This window comes from Cervus canadensis, chromosome 1 (assembly GCF_019320065.1).
Source record: "Cervus canadensis isolate Bull #8, Minnesota chromosome 1, ASM1932006v1, whole genome shotgun sequence".
In the NCBI taxonomy this organism is placed as follows: domain Eukaryota; kingdom Metazoa; phylum Chordata; class Mammalia; order Artiodactyla; family Cervidae; genus Cervus; species Cervus canadensis.
This window is the reverse complement of record NC_057386.1, coordinates 121,307,933-121,324,647: the sequence shown is the minus strand read 5'-3', so window position 1 is coordinate 121,324,647 and position 16,715 is coordinate 121,307,933. Positions and strand designations below refer to the sequence as shown.

Below are 16,715 nucleotides of genomic sequence, written 5' to 3'. Positions count from 1 at the left end.
GAATTTTAAAACCCTGAAGTTAAAAAAAATTACTTTTTCCCTTACTCGCCCCCAGAGATTACACGAGGCAACATTTCCCAACAGTTTTTTCAGAGGAAGTACTGCAGCCAAAGGTGAGGAAAGGCTCAGCCCTGCTAACACCTGCCAGGTCTGGCCAGGATGCCTCTCCACCACAGAGCAGGTCAGTGAAGCAGGCCTCCCTCCGTCTCCCCTCCCCCCCCCCTTCTGGTACTGATCTATATGGATCACGGTCGGAACAATGAGCAGCGTGGACTAACTTCTTAGTCATTGTTGTGGTTTCTATACTGAGCTACACTAAGAGGGAAAGTTCTCAACCAGCTTCACTCTCGGGTTGGAAAGGACCATTTACAAAATACAAAGGTGCTTCACAGGTAGTAAGACCTGGCCTAAGGTTCTGTGGTTTTTAAGACCTCCAGTTTTAATAGTTGCTCCTGCTATAGTGTAATGGCACATATATAAGTACAAATCCCCTGTATAGTTCCTAAATCAAGTCCCAATCGTCACTGCTGATCAGGGAAAGGGGCGACTCACTTAATAGATGGTCGGGGTTTTTTTCTTTTTGGCCTGCACCACATGATTTGCAGGATCTTCCCCCTATCAGGGATCATCAAACCCAGGCTCCCTGCAGTGGCAGTATGGAGTCTTAACCACTGGACTGCCAGGGAATTCCCTAGAGATTGTCTCTTGCTGTCTCATTATTTATGAAACCCCACACCGAAAAAGGCAAAGTATCTGGAGGCTGGGTTCAATTACACAGTGTTTTTATTTTTATTCAAATATAAGCAAACAGCAAAATTAACACAACATTCAACTCCAGACTGGCTTTCTTTTTTAAACCAAAGAGTGATCAATTTAATAAGCACAGACTTTAGGATTTCTGATAACCTCTTACCCAGCCCTGCTGCTCATCTAGATGGCCAGGCTTTAACAGAAAAGCAACTTCTTCTGTGGAGTTTTTTTCAGTACTGCTCTTTAAAGGAGCCACAGCGGGACAGACAAGCAGTAACCAGTCTGAGATGCTGGGGGTTAGTGGACATGCCGGCCCCTGGTTGTTTTGGTGAGACAGAGCCGTGAAAACACATGCCAGTAGGTGCCTTCACACACAATTCTGTGCTCAGGTTCACAAAGGCGGAGGCAATCAATCTCTTTTTTGTTTTCAACCTCCCTTAAAGATTCTTTGAAGCTCTGTTCTAATACTGCAGACCTGGTCTTTTTACCAGAATTTGTTTTCTTCTTAAAGAATCCCCCACCAAAACGGAGTTCAAATTTGATCAAAACATAAACCCCCTAAAATTATACAATACAGGCAGAAGGAAAGAAAAGTCACCCTAAATGTAAATCTGACCACTCAGGGCTTGGGCAGAGAGATGGGGGGAAATCTACATGCATCACTAAACTGAAACACTGTTTGGGAACTCTGGGACAGTGTCCATCTCCTCTACTTCCCAGACAGCTGCTCATAGAGCTTGGGCACATAATCATCCCATTCAGCCTGGTAACATGTGCCGGCCACTGGTGTCCCAAGCTCATACTTTTTGCGGAAAGAGGCCACCTTGAATTTGCCACGGTGGTCTCCAGATCGGTTGCTGAGAATGGGCTCATCACACTTCAGTGGTCCTTTCTGCTCGTAAACCAGCCAGACGTAGCGGTGCAGGCCTGGAGGGAAAGGCAGGAGGGAAGACATACATATAGCTAAGGGTCTGACATGGAGATGTCACCCATTTTCTGAGAATGCACCAACTTGGCAGGACCCAGACCACCCCATTTATGAGAGGGGGCTAAGTTCACTGTAACTTTATTCACAACAGCCTGGAGGTGAAAGCACTCCAAATGTCCACTGACAAATGAAAAGATAAACAAAATACAGTATATATGTACAGTGGAATATTATTCAGCCATTAAAAAAAAAAAGGCAGGAAATCCTGTCCCATGCTACCACATGGATGAATCTTGGAATGGTTCTATCAATACATATGGCATGGCTCTTATATGGAGCTACTGAAACTTTCCTTCAGTATACTGCTGAAATACTGCTGATTAAAGTATAGAAGTTTTCAAGCATTTTGGATTCTATGACTCAACAATTCTACTCCTAAGTATTTACCCAAGGAAAATGGAAACATGCCCATAAAAGGACAAGAATGGAAACAGCAAATTTATTCATAATATCCAAACACTAGAAGTACAAGCCAAATGTCCAGGGAATGGCTACACAAACTGTGGTATATTTGCACAAGGGAATACTACTTGGCAATGAAAAGGAAGGAGCTACCGATCTCACAATAACATGGATGAGTCTCACAGACACCACCTTAAGTCCAGAAAACCAGTCACAAATGCACACTGCATGACACCACTTATAAGAATATAAGAACAGCAAGAGTAATCCATAGAGAGAAGAGCCAGAAAATGATTAGCTCTGGGGAAATTTAACTTAAAAGGTCCCTTAAGAACCTGGGGGTGACAGAAGCATCCTACATCTTATTTCCCATGGTGCTAACATGGATGTATGCACTGGTCAATATTCACTGATTAAACCCTTCCAATCTGTGTGTTTTATTATATGTAAATTATACCTTACTAAACAAATGTGAAAAGGAAAAAGAAGTGAGTCACTGAAGCTCTTTTTGTTAATGAGAACACAGCTGCTACTTGAGAGAACTGCTTTATTCTCATAGGTATACTTTCCATAATTAAACTGCCTGATTTTATAACTGGCTCTAGAGAACTTAAAGAGATGCTTGGGAGAGAGGTCCCTCTTATGAATGCATGAGAGGGCTTTGAGCTTCTGGGCCTACAGATAAAACACCAGGTCCCTCGTCAGGGACCTTCTTGTACCTCTTCAGAGTAACTTATGCCTGAACAGTGTGTACAAGATCAAGTGTTCTGCCCCATTCCAGTTCCTTGTTCCAGGAAATGGAAACGCCTGTCAAGCACGACATGGTAACAGCGCATCTCCCACCATTAGCCTAGGCAGCACTGGTCCAACTCGGCAAGGTCCAATACATGATTCTCTAAACAAACGTGCATCTAACCAGTACCCATGGTTCTGGCCACCTGACACTACAATGGGTCTGAGTGTCCCTGACAGATAGCTGCTTCAGAGGGGAACTGAGTTGCCTAAAATCTTCACTAGGGTAAGGGCTCTCATAAATATAAGACTCTAAAAGCTAGACTAAGATTTTGTAGCACTTTATATCGATGCTAATATGCACCCAGGCTCCCCTCCCACATCTCCTTCCAAATGCAACCTTTACTGACCTGTGCCCTTGGGAGGCCCAGAGCCCACATAATCAGAGAGAACCGTGCCACTGCCGATGTCGTTGCCCTTCATGTTGACCACCAGGAAATGGTGCCATTCCCTACGTGGAGGAAGAGAGGACCATCAGCATCACAGGAAGTCAGTACACACTCACAGGCAGTCAGCCAACAGAACTTTAATTAGGGACACCAAAGTCTGAATTTCATGTAATGTCCTCATGTCACAAAGTATTATTGCTCTTTTAAAAATGTTAAAGTCATTCTCAGCTCATGGGGCTGTACAAAAACAGGCCTGGGCAGATCCAGCTCTCGGCTATTCTAGAATCTTGCTCTAGGGAGCAAAAAGCACGCTCAGGTTTAAGCATGGAAGTGAACACCCCAAATGAAGTCTATTTCTTCCCACATAGCATGTCCAGCAAGGGACTTACACAATACAAGAAGCACTGGGTCACAATGGATGACCCGCTACTCCCCATCTTTCTCCAACTTGCCTGTATTTGGGGTCCTTCCTGCTGGGAGCATCCGGATCTGTCAAGACCAAGGTGTACAATTTACCTGGATCAAGGCCATCCCATGTAATGCTGGTGGGCCGGTTCTTAACCTGTAGGAACGAACAGATTTGGAGCTTAAAAGTCAGAAATGCTGAAGAAACCAGCACTCTTTCTTTGACCTTGGATTCCTCAAAGGTCAAGCACAGAAATTATTAATAAAAGCTCAACTGTACTGACTCTACTAAGAACCCGGAACTGATGTTTAATATACGTTATTTATTTCAGTCCCAACAACACTATGGGGCTAGTATCCTAGCATGTTATTAACAGAAAGAGGTGGGTCAAGATTTCAACGGCTGCTGACTACAACCTTACATTATTTGGAATAACACAATCTCTAGACTGGAGACCACATTATCTGGGGCCTGCTAAAGTGAAATCTGAATTAAGTGGATATTTAAAAGGGCAGAGGAAACCAAGATGGACAGACGTGGACAGTGAGTTTGGCAAAGAGAGGCTGCCAGACGGGCACTTTACACACCCAAAACAATAAACTCTGTAAACGTCTAAATTAATAAACCGTCTGAGCACTGTCTATTCGCACTGCTGCCCCGAAGCGTCAGGACCAACTACTGGCCACGGTGTCCAGGCACCTAGTTCCTCACCTGCAGCAGCCAGAATCTGGTTAGGCCTTAGCCAAGTCGGGCGGGGGTCAAAGGCCAAACGGTAAAAACAAGGCCGTTACCCTCGAGTCTTCCACCTGCAGAACGCACCTACATTCGGGTGGCTTCCAGCTCCAGACCGTTAAAAACAAAGGAGGAATCACAGGGCCCTGCTGCTCACTGGTTACATAATGCGTCATATGCCCTCGGGTGGGGCTTTTACTCCCCATACTGAGGCCTAAAATTCCGGGCCGAGAGGGGACGCTCTGGGGGCGTGAGGGGCCACCGCCCACTACCTCCGGGGGAAGGCCTCCTCCCCGCCCCTGTCTAGCGATCTGGGCCATTTCGAGGCCTCCTCCCCTGCCTGCTCCTCGAAATCCCAAGAGAATGTATCAATGTCTTCCCCAGCGCGAGCCCCGCCCGCCACGTGCCAGGTTCCCGGCGCTGGTTAGGGGGAGGGAGCGGTCGGCAGGCCTGCGGCTTGGGCACCGCGACTCCCTTCCTTTGGTGGATCCGGCGCACTAGAGGCCGGAACGTCCTCCTCACTTCCACTGGGCCGCCAACCCGTCGACCTGAGAGCCTCCCAGCCTCCAGCAGCTGCACCCCTTCCACCCTCGGTACCTGAGTGGGTGTCAGCACTTTCCCCAGTTCGTCGACCTCCGCCCCGCCGTATTTGACCTGCAGCGGGTGCTGCGGCCGCTCATCCACTTCCTGCAGGCTCAAAGGCCCGGACCACTTGCCGAGGTCCACCGGCATCGTGGAGCCGAGCGGGTCAGACAGCAGAGAAAGCGGCTTGTGGACTCGCGCAGGGTAGGAGCACGGACTCAAAGCAGTCGGCACACTGCACGGAGGTGGTTCAAGCCACACTGCCGAGGAGTACGTGCGCCTGAGCCACCGCCCCGCCCCATCCCGCTCCTCCAGTCACCGGCGGGGAGTGGCCCCACTCTTCTCTCTGATTGGCCGAGCCCGGTAGCGCGGGTCGTCGGGCACTCCCGGGTCAATGCACCAGGCTTGGCCTTTCTTTTTGCAGAGGGAGCTCTTGCTACTCGTTGCTGGAGGAGTTCCCAAGAGTTATGACTGAGCTTGCAAGACTGTTGTTTCAAGAATTGCAATTGAGCTACTTTCGATTTTTTTTTTTTTTAAAGCTTTTTGCCTTTTTCTTTGTTCAACCTTAAAATTGCAGAAATGGTAAGGCCTTGCTTTCCTGTCGCACTTAAAGCAACCCACATTGCCCCTCCTCTTTGTACTTTCGCGCATGCTCACTAGCTTCGGTAACGGCCTGGAGAGGGTCCTGGGGGGAGCTTGTCAGCGCTGTTCTCAATCGGAAAGAATGTTTGCACGTAGCGTTTGATTGTCCCATCCCTACTTGCGTCTGCCTGCAATGCGGGAGACCCGGGTTTGATCCCTGGGTCGGGAAGATACCCTGGAGAAGGAAATGGCAATCCGTTCCAGGACTCTTGCCTGGAAAATTCCATGGACGGAGGAGCCTGGTAGGCTGCAAGTCCATGGGGTCGCAGAGTCAGACACGACTAAGCGACTTCACTTTCTGTCGGCGCTTTTCTCAACCGGCAAAAATATTTGCACATAGCGTTTGATTCTTCTATCCGGACTTGGTCTTGCCAAGATTGGGGGGGAATTATTGTTGTTGTTTTTTTTTTGAGAAGTGATTTTTTAACTTGTGAAACAAAGAATGTTGCTCACCATCTAGTGTTTTTTTTTTCTTTAATTAATTTTTATTGGAGTATAGTTGCTACCATCCAATTTTAAAAGAATGAAGTCAGCCACTGCAGTCCCCGGCCTACAATATAAAATACCCTGAAAGGTATTCAGGACAGAACGAGGCACTTTGTGCTTTGGGGGAAAAAATGCAAAACCATTAGATATATTCTAGGAGAGTTTTTTTTAATTTATCCAGATTTTTAATATATCCAGATTTTTGCATCTTTCCATACTTTTTTTTTTTTTTTTAAGCGCAAAAATCATGAACTATTTGCTCCTAGAAGCAACCTTCTGCTAAGACTTATGCTTGATCGCACATACCCCTTGGCCAAAATTACATATGTACTGGCTTCTGCCCCTTCCTCTTCCAAGCAGTTCCCCAGAGCTATGCTGTGCATTTTTGTTTTTTTCTGTTTTGTTTTAGTCAATAAACCATAGTTACTATTCTTCCTTTGTTGACAAGTGACTGCCTCAAAACTGCTTTCTTTTTTTTTTTCTTCAAAACTGCTTTGGTTGTGACCATCAGATGCTTTATTTTTGCTAAATATGATGGGCACTATTTACTAGTCCTTAACCTAATATGACCTTAAGGCTTCCCTGGTGACTCAGATGGTAAAGAATATATGTAATTCAGGAAACCTGGATTCAATCACTTGAGGAGGGCATGGCAACTCACTCCAGTATTCTTGCCTGGAGAATCCCATGGACAAAAGAACCTGGGGAGCTACTGTCCATTGGTTGCTAAGAGTAGGACACGACTGAAGGGACTTAGCAGTATGACCTTAGGACAGTTTTTGATGCTGATTACTACCCACCCCCCAAGTTGTTTGTTGTTTTTAGTTACTACTAGGAAATAATACAAGTGCTTTGTAGAAAATTAAGATTAAAAAAATCCAAAGAAATAATTAAGAATCGCTTCTATTCCACTATTTAAACATAAACATCGGTAACAATTTGGGACATATCTTTCCAATTTTAAAATTATGAATACAAATAATTTTGTTCTGTTTGTTCACCAAAACAATTACATTTACTTTACCATTGTAGAATATTTGTATTAAAAATAGATCTTCATGAGACTTCCCTGGCAGTCCAGTGGTTAAGGCTTCTCCCCAAATGCAAGGCCTGTGGGTTCAGTCCCTGATGGTTGGGGAAATAAGATCCCACATGCCTAGCAGCCAAACAACCAAAACATAAAACAGAAGTAATATTGTGATGAATTCAGTAAAGACTTTAAAAATGATCCACATCCCGAAAAAAATTTTTTTAAAACTTCATTATTTTAATGGCTTTGTCCACTCTAGATGCACCACAATTTATTCACTTCTTTATGTTGGACATTTGTGCTTTTTTGTTGTTTTTTTCATTTTACAAATATCACTGAAATGAATGTGTGTGTAAGGGAGAGAATAGAACCACTTCCATTAAAACAATGGTTGAAAGTGAAAGTCACTCAGTTGTGTCCAACTCTTTGTTATCCCATGGATATCCCATACATTCCATCAATTCTCCAGGCCAGAATACTGGAGTGGGTAGCCTTTCCCTTGTCCAGGGGATCTTCCCAACCCAGGAACTGAACCCAGGTCTCCCGCATTGTGGGCAGATTTTTTACCAGCTGAGCCAAAAGGGAAGCCCAACAATTCTGCAGTGGATAGCCTATCCCTTCTCCAGAGGATATTCCCAACCCAGGAATCAAACCAGGGTCTCCTGCATTGCAGGCAGATTCTTTACCAACTGAGCTATCAGGGAAGTTAGAACCAGCCAAACTATATTTACTGACCATCCACTGTGTTCAGGTCAGCCTGGTTCCATAAGGACTGCTGCCATTACCAAGTGCATGCTCCCTGTAGGTCAGTTCATTCTAAGAATGACTAACATTTACCAAGCATTCACTGTATGTATACCCCAAAACAATAATTATCATTACTAAGCACTGTGTGCAAGTCAGTGTGCTGCAGTGAGAACAACTTCCATTACCTGATGGTTATCACTTCCCCATGCCAGGCCTTGTCCGAAGACCTTCACGCTCAGAGTTTCATTTCAGCCTCACACCAATCCAATGTGGGGGGCACTGCTCTTCACCCATTTCATAGGTAAATAAACTGAGACTTGGAGAGGTAGAAGTGACAAAGCAGGTTGAAAGCCCACCTGGCCCCCAATGTCCGATGGACGCAAAGTCCTTAAGCGTGCTTTAGCTGGAAGTGCTGGCAGTAGATGAGGCAAGCATGGTCTTTGACTCCAGAAAACTTTCCTCTGGTGAAGGTTTACACAGTAAATCACCATTACAACCCTGCCCGGCCACCATTAGAATGCAGCTCTCACACCTCTGACTGCAGGCAGAGAAGTTGGCCAGGGCCCCAACTGCTGGTCTCTGCTTTGAGGCCAAGACTATGCTTTGGCAGACTGCCCCCCAGCCCATGACCAAGCTTGGCAGGGTCAAGCTGCCACAGCTGGGAGGCTCAGGGCTTCTCTGTGGTCAGGACCAGCTTGCCTGTTTCCTTGGAACTGCACCTCAGGCTAGGTTGCTACCTTCCCTGGCTCAGGTTCTCTCCCCATTTTTTCTCACAGTCATATCTCCTAATAAATCCCTTGCACATTGAATCCCATCTTGTCATCAGCTTCTCAGATGACTGAGAGTGACACTCTCAAGTTTAAGAGACAGTATGAGGACCACCTGCAGTGGAAGCAAGCTTGGAGTGTGTTTGAGGATGCTGGACTTGGACCAGTGAGCAGACTGGTTTTGCTAGAATGGGAGATTTAGGTAGGGGCAGATGGATGACATAGCAAAAGAGGCTGAATAAGGCTGAAAGGACAGGGAAGGGAAAGTCCTTTTATTCATTTTTTTAACATATAAAAAAATTTTAATCATCTTTAATATACAACTGGGCTTCTCTGATGGCTCAGCGGTAAAGAATCTGCCTACAATGCAGAAGACTCGGGTTCGATCCCTAGGTTGGGAAGATGACCTGGAGAAGGAAATCGCAACCCACACCAGTATTCTTGCCTGGAAAATCCCTTGGAAAGAGGAGCCTGGTGGGCTACAGTCCATGGGATTGCTGGAGTCAGACACGACTTAGTGGCTAAACCACCACCACTGATATACAATTAATCAGTCAAATAACATAATCTAAGGGCACAGGAATGGAAATCAGAATGCACTCACAGTTCTAATTCATCACCTAGTACCCATGAAACCTTGGCAAGGGGAACAGGCAGAATGGCTTCTCAAAGATGGCCACATCCTAATTCCCAGAGCCTGTGAATATATTCATTATGTGACTAGGGGGGATTATGGTTCCAGATGGAAATAAGGTTGTCAGTCAGCTGACCTTAAAATCAGGAGATTACCCTCAATTATCTGGGTGGGCCCAATGTGATCACAAAGGTCCTTAAATGGGGAAGAAGGCAGGCTTTTTAGAAGGACAGGGATTCCATGTGAGAAAGACTTGACCAGCCATTGCTGGTTTTGCAGGTGGAGGAAGGGGCCAGAAGCCAAGGATTTCAGGGAGTCTATCAAAGGTGGAAAAGGCAAGGAACTAGATTCTTCTCTAGAGGCTCCACAATGAATGTAACCCTGCTGACACGTTGATTTTAGCCCAATGAGACCCATTTCAGACTTTTGACGTCCAGAACCATAAGACAATAAATTCACGTTGTCGTAAGCCATTAAGTTTCTGGTAATTTGTTGTAGCAACAATAAGAAAGTTATACAGAATATGACCTTTCCTCACTAAGCCTCAGTTTTCCTCTCTCTAAAATGGGTTTATCAACACCCCTGAAATGATCATAGTGAGAATTAAACGAAACACAGGTGGTGTGCTTCATACACAACCTAGTACCTCCTAATGGAAGGCTATTACTATTTTTACATTATATAAAACTCATAAATACAAACAAACATAAAATTAATTATTTAATAATCCAACCAACCAAAAGCAATGAGCATCTTGCGATTTTCCTTCCAGACTTCGCTGTATATAAATGTGAATATGCATATATGATGGTTTGGATTCAATATTAACTGGGTCAAATTATACATACATGCTACTGTGTAATTTGCTTTTCGTCACTTCCTCCTGTCATGTCTATAAATAAACCACTACAGCAACATTCTTAATGGCTGCTCAAGATTCTATTGTATCTATCGATTGCTTGTTTAAAACACAATATTTCCCATTTGGGAATACTTAAGGTGATCTCACTACTAAGCTCTAGAAACATCTCACAATATGTGTTCTTTTACATGTACACTTATTTGGTTGTTGTTTGTTTTCTCCTAGGGACAAAAATCATGGACGTGAGCTAAACATTTGCATTTTAAGTTTGGGATACCATATTCCATACTGTGCGGAGTCTCTGTGACTGATTGATTTTTAAACCAGAAGGAAACCTCGTGGTCAACAGATTTACTCTGTTGTGTGTGTGTCCATTTTTTTTTAAATTTGGCCGTGTTGAGTCCGAGTTGCGGCACACAGGATGGGCCTGCTCAGTAGTTGTGGTGCTCAGGCTTAGTTGCCCTGTGGCATGGGGGATCCCAGGTCCCCGACCAGGGGTTGAGCCCATGTCTCCTGCTTACAAGGCAGATTTTTTTTTGAACTTTTTATTTTATATTGGGGTATAGCTGATTAACGGGCTTCTGTGGTAGCTCAACTGGTAAAGAATCCACCTGCAATGCAGGAGACCCCAGTTCAATTTCTGGGTTGGGAAGATCCCCTGGATGAGGGCATGGCAACCCACTCCAGTATTCTTGCCTGGAGAATCCCCATGGACAGAGGAGCCTGGCGGGTGACAGCCCATGGGGTCGCAGAGTCGGACAGGACTGAGTGACTAAATACAGCCCAGCACAGCATAGCCAATTAACAATGCTGTGATAGTTTCAGGTGACCAGTGAAGGGACTCAGACAAGCAGATTCTTAACCACTGGACCACCAGGGACGTCCTTCCCTCATGGTTTTTGTTTGCTTGTTTTTGTTTTACCTTCTCATTTGTTTTTTGATGTTCCTTTCTATCTCCATGAAGTTTTATACTCATGATTTTAACAATATATATAGAATATATCTGATCCACATAAGAATACAAACTTCTGTATTATCTCTTATTTAGTATTCTATATTGAACATTTTCTGTTATTAAAGTGAAGTAAAGTGAAGTCGCTCAGTCGTGTCAGACTCTTTGTGACCCCACAATACTGTAGCTTACCTACAGTCCGTGGATGGCTCCTCCATCCATGGGATTTTCCAGGCAAGAGTACTGGAGTGGGTTGCCATTTCCTTCTCCAGAGGATCTTCCTGACCCAGGGATTGAACCCAGGTCTCCCACATTGTAGGCAGACGCTTTACCATCTGAGCAACCAGGGAAGTCCTAAATACTTCCTAAATACACCAGGGAAGTCTATTACTAAATACATTTCAAAAAATTGTTTTTTAAAACAACTTTCAATTATGATATCATGAATAATTTGATCATGCATTCGTTGTTAGATGTTGAGTCTGGTTCTCATTTACCCTCCCATAGTTTAGGAAACTGATGTTCAGAAAGCCTCAGGGACTTGCCAAAGGCTTAAATCCAACTGAAAGGAGAACTTGTCTGATCTGTGGGGAGAAGACTTCTGCCAGCCAGAGTGGTGGAGCCAGGCACACCTGCAGATGCCTCCGGAAAGCCTTGTTTTTGTCTAGAAACCAGGAAGTGCCTTAAAAATCCTGGTAAAAGCTCAGCCCTGGGGCCTTTTGGGGCTCCTGGCATTTACTGCTTACTCAGGTCATGGTAGAGGTCTTAAAGGAGGTGAAGAAAGCAATTTTTAAAAAGAAAAGCAATATTAGTATTTATGGACACACATCTACTCTGTACACTTGCCTTTCTGGGTTATAAATTGTCTGTGAGTCTCAGCAAGGAACTTTTGTAGGGCTGCTGTGGATAGACTAGAATGAATGAGCCTGAAAAACCACAGGCTGTTTTTGTTTGTTGAGTAAGGGCAGGAAATTCACTGATGTGGTTATTCAGCGGAATGGCTTCATTCCAGTTTTACTCTTGTGCTTCTGCTAGAGAAAGTGTTTCATATGGGAGGTCTGGACAAAGATAAATCTCCCACCTGTGGCCAAAGCTTGAGTTCATAAACTGTCATCAAGGCCATGTCAGTGACCTTGGAACTGTGACTCCAGGGGTCCAGGCTCTGGCTCTTGGCCGAGAAGATGGACTGAGACATTGTTCTAGAAATTGACCTTCAGCTGGTTTCCAGCATTCCACTTGTTAGTTTTTTTTGTTTGTTTTGTGGGGTTTTTTTTTTGAGATTTTTGCTTTTCCTTTATGAGAATTTCAAAACATTTTAAAACACACTTTCATTCCCATTGCATAAAATATTTTAGGAAAGAGGCAGAAAATTAATTTTAAAAACAAGCAAATTCTAGTTCTTAAAAAAATTAAAAATGGAATTACCATATGATTCAACAACCCCACTTCTGAGTGTAGATCCAAAGGGACTGGAAGCAGAGTCTCAGAGAGCTCTTTGTAAGTTGTGTCTACAACAGCCTTATTCACAATAGCCAAGAAGCAGAAGCAGCCAGTGTCCATCAACAGATGAATGAATAGACAAAATGTGGAGTATACATACAGTGGAATACTCTTCAGCTTTATAAAGGAAATGCTGACATAAGCTACAACATGAATGAAACTTGAGGATATTATGCTAAGTGAAATAAGCCAGAAACAAAAGGACAAATACTGTATGATTCCACTTACATGAGGTATCTAAAGTTGTCAATTCATAGACACAGAAAATAGAATAGTGTTGCCAAGAACTAGGTGGGGAGGAGGGAATAGGGAGTTGTTTAATGAGAATAGTGTTGCAGTTTTGCAAGATGAAAAAGTCCCAGAGGTTGGTTGCACAAAGGTCTAGTATAATAATGCAAAATTCCAAAAAAAAAATTCCCAAAAGGAATGAAGTGCTGATATATGCTACCATGTAGATGAACCTTGAAAACCCCGATATCCGCAAAAGAAGCCAGACACAAAAATCAAATATTTTATGGCTCTATTTATACGAAATATCCGGAATAGGTAAATCCACAGACACAGAAGGCAGATTGATGGTCACTATGCCTAGAAGGAATAGGAAATGGGAACTACTGCAGTTTTATTTTGAGGTGATAAAAATGTTCTGAAACCTGGGACTTCCCTGGTGGTTCAGTGGCTAAGACTCTGTGCTTCCAATGCAGGGGGCCCGGGTTCAAACCCTGGTCAGGGAACAAGATCCCATGTGCTGTAACTAAGACCTCATGCAGTCAAATAAATAAATAAATATATATTAAAAAAAAAAAAATGTTCTGAAACCTGATAGTGGTGGTGGTTGTACAGCACTGGGAATGTATTAAATGCCACTGCACTATTCACTTTTTAATTTTTATTTATTTTTTGGCCACACCACGTGGCATGTGGAATCTTAGTTCCCCTACCAGGAATCAAATATGAGCCCCATGCAACACAAGCTCAGGGTCTTAACCACTGGACCACCAGGAAAGTCCCTCCTTCACTTTAAAAATGGTTAATTTTTGTTACATGAATCTTCAGTTCAGTTCAGTTCAGTCACTCAGTCACGTCCGACTCTTTGCAACCCAATGGACTGCAGCATACCAGTCCTCTCTGTCCATCACCAACTCCTGGAGTTTACTCAAATGCATGTCCATTGAGTTTGTGATGCCATCCAACCATCTCATCCTCTGTTGTCCCTTTCTCCTCCTGCCTTCAATCTTTCCCGGCATCAGGTCTTTTCAAATGAGTCAGTTCTTCAAGTCAGGTGGCCAAAGTATTGGAGTTTCAGCTTCAACATCAGTCCTTCCAATGAATATTCAGGACTGACTTCCTTTAGGATCCAACTTTAGGTTGGATCTCCTTGCAGTCCAAGGGACTCTCAAGAGTCTTCTCCAACGCCACAGTTCAAAAGCATCAATTCTTTGGCGCTCAGCTTTCTTTGTGGTCCAACTCTCACATCTATACGACTACTGGAAAAACCACAGCTTTGACTAGATGGACCTTTGTTGGCAAAGTAATGTCTCTGTTTTTTAATATGCTATCTAGGTTGGTCATAACTTTTCTTCCAAGGAGTAAGTGTCTTAATTTCACGGCTGCAATCACCTCTACAGTGATTTCAGAGCCCAAAAAAATAAAGTCTGTTACTGCTTCCACTGTTTCCCCATCTATTTGCCAGGAACTGATGAGACTGGATGCCATGATCTTAGTTTTCTGAATGTTGAGCTTTAAACCAACTTTTTCACTCTCCTCTTTCACTTTCATCAAGAGGCTCTTTAGTTCTTCTTCGCTTTCTGCCATAAGGGTGGTGTCATCTGCATATCTGAGGTTATTGATATTTCTCCTGGCAATCTTGATTCCAGCTTGTGCTTCATCCAGCCCAGTGTTTCTCATGATGTACTCTGCATATGAGTTAAATAAGCAGGGTGACAATATACAGCCTTGACGTACTCCTTTCCATATTTGGAACCAGTCTGTTCCATGTCCAGTCCTAACTGTTGCTTCCTTACCTGCATACAGATTTCTCAAGAGGCAGGTCAGGTGGTCTGGTATTCCCATCTCTTGAAGAATTTTCTACAGTTTGTTGTGATCCACACAGTCAAAGGTTTTGGCATAGTCAATAAAGCAGAAATAAATGATTTTCTGGAACTCTCTTGCTTTTTCAATGATCCAGCAGATTTTTGATTGCTTTTTTGATGATCCAGCAGATGTTGGCAGTTTGATCTCTGGTTCCTCTGCCTTTTCTAAAACCAGCTTGAACATCTGGAAGTTCATGGTTCATGTATTGTTGAAGCCTGACTTGGAGAATTTTGAGCATTACTTTATTAGCGTGTGAGATGAGTGCGATCGTGCAGTAGTTTGAGCAATCTTTGGCATTGCCTTTCTTTGGGATTGGAATGAAAACTGACCTTTTCCAGTCCTGTGGCCACTGTTGAGTTTTCCAAATTTGCTGCCATATTGAGTGCAGGACTTTCACAGCATCATCTTTTAGGATTTAAAATAGCTCAACTGGAATTCCATCACCTCTACTAGCTTTGTAGTGATGCTTCCTAAGGCCCACTTGACTTCGCATTCCAGGATATCTGGCTCTAGGTGAGTGATCACACCATTGTGATTATCTGGGTCATGAAGATCTTTTTTGTACAGTTCTTTGTATTCTTGCCACCTCTTCTTAATATCTAGGTCCATACCATTTCTGTCCTTTATTGAGCCCATCTTTGCAAGAAATGTTCCCTTGGTATCTCTGATTTTGTTGAAGAGATCTCTAGTCTTTCCCATGCTCTTGTTTTCCTCTATTTCTTTGCACTGATCACTGAGGAAGGCTTTCTTAATCTCTCCTTGCTATTCTTTGGAACTCTGCATTCAATTGAGTATATCTTTCCTTTTCTCCTTTGCTCTTCACTTCTCTTCTTTTCACAGCTATTTGTAAGGTCTCCTCAGACAGCCATTTTGCTGTCTTACATGAATCTCACTTCGATTTAAAAAAATAAGCAAATTCTAGAAGTCACCTGCAAACGTTTTTAGACTCAGAGATTGCTTGCATGGTTACTCTGCGATTGGCTTGTGCTTTCAGAGACTGGGAAACAAAAATAGATTAAGGAATACAGACAGTGGTGTTGCTATTGCCAACACCCATTTTCTTTGAATTAATATCTCCCCACTCTTCCTTTGGAATCATTCCTCTGTCACTCTCAGTTCCTGTGGTTTAGGTGGGGCTGCAGGGATAATCATGTAACCCAAGTATGGCCAGTCAAAGCATTGCTCCCTCTTGTCTAGCCATTGGTTCAGGGACACACAGGTGAGTCAAGCCAAACCAGTGCGACTCAGTTCCAGGACCTCAGGTGGAACCACTGGGAAGAGTGAAACTCTCTTCCAGCAGTGCTGCTGAGGAGAGAATATGTCAGCCTAGAGATGTTGGTGGTTATCTTACCACCAGGACTAAAGAAGCTGCCTGGGAAAGGAGCCAATACAGAGGAAAGTAGCTCTGAGACAGTCATCATGACATGATGACATTGACACTGTTTGACCCCTAGATGGAGCCAAGCATGAAACAAGATCTACTTTTGGACTTTTCAGATACAAATTCCATTTTGGACGTGTGCCTATTTAAGTTGAATGTTTTTCATTTGCAACAGAATGAGTCCTTGATCACTGCAGATGATCTGGTCATCAAGAAGTAGCTAGAAATAGAAACAAGGTCTCCCAAGTCATGCTAAAACTCAGTGAAGCCTCATTCCTTCAGACCTTAAGCTTTCAAGACAGTGATTATTAAAACTGGAATCTTTACTATCTTCATGAAAAATGGCTTGCCTTATGTCTTTTTTAAAAATCCAAATCTCTGTATCCAGGAACCTGCTATTTTATTATTATAAGATTTATTTATTTATTTTTGGCTGTGCTGGATCTTTATTGCTGTGAACTGGGCTTTCTCCAGTTGCAGCCAGAGGGGGCTACTCTTTGTTGCCTTATGTGGGCTTCTCCTTGCAGTGGCTTCTTTTGCTGCAGAACACAAGCTCTAGGAATGGGGGCTTCAGTAGTT

General features: G+C 43.7%; 1 protein-coding gene and 1 non-coding gene across 2 annotated transcripts; one reads left to right on the top strand and one right to left on the bottom strand.

Annotated features, from left to right (window-relative positions):
- Positions 1–765: 765 nt before the first annotated feature.
- PEBP1 (phosphatidylethanolamine binding protein 1) lies at positions 766–5,345 on the bottom strand. Its single transcript, XM_043440169.1, has 4 exons — positions 5,057–5,345; positions 3,774–3,883; positions 3,283–3,383; positions 766–1,677 (listed from the first exon to the last, which is right to left on the bottom strand). The coding sequence occupies exons 1-4, from the start codon at positions 5,189–5,191 to the stop codon at positions 1,460–1,462; spliced, it is 564 nt and encodes a 187-aa protein (XP_043296104.1). The 5' UTR covers positions 5,192–5,345; the 3' UTR covers positions 766–1,459.
- A 7,977-nt stretch (positions 5,346–13,322) lies between these two features.
- TRNAG-UCC lies at positions 13,323–13,395 on the top strand. Its single transcript has one exon. It is a non-coding gene; the product is annotated as a tRNA-Gly (tRNA).
- Positions 13,396–16,715: the final 3,320 nt, after the last annotated feature.

Coding starts and splice junctions, on each gene's coding strand:
- PEBP1 (XM_043440169.1), bottom strand. CDS start 5,191: ATGCCGGTGGACCTCGGCAAGTGGTCCGGGCCTTTGAGCCTGCAGGAA. Junction 3,884..5,056: donor AAGTGCTGACACCCACTCAG/GTACCGAGGGTG, acceptor TCGTTCCTACAG/GTTAAGAACCGGCCCACCAG. Junction 3,384..3,773: donor AGGAAGGACCCCAAATACAG/GCAAGTTGGAGA, acceptor TCCTCCACGTAG/GGAATGGCACCATTTCCTGG.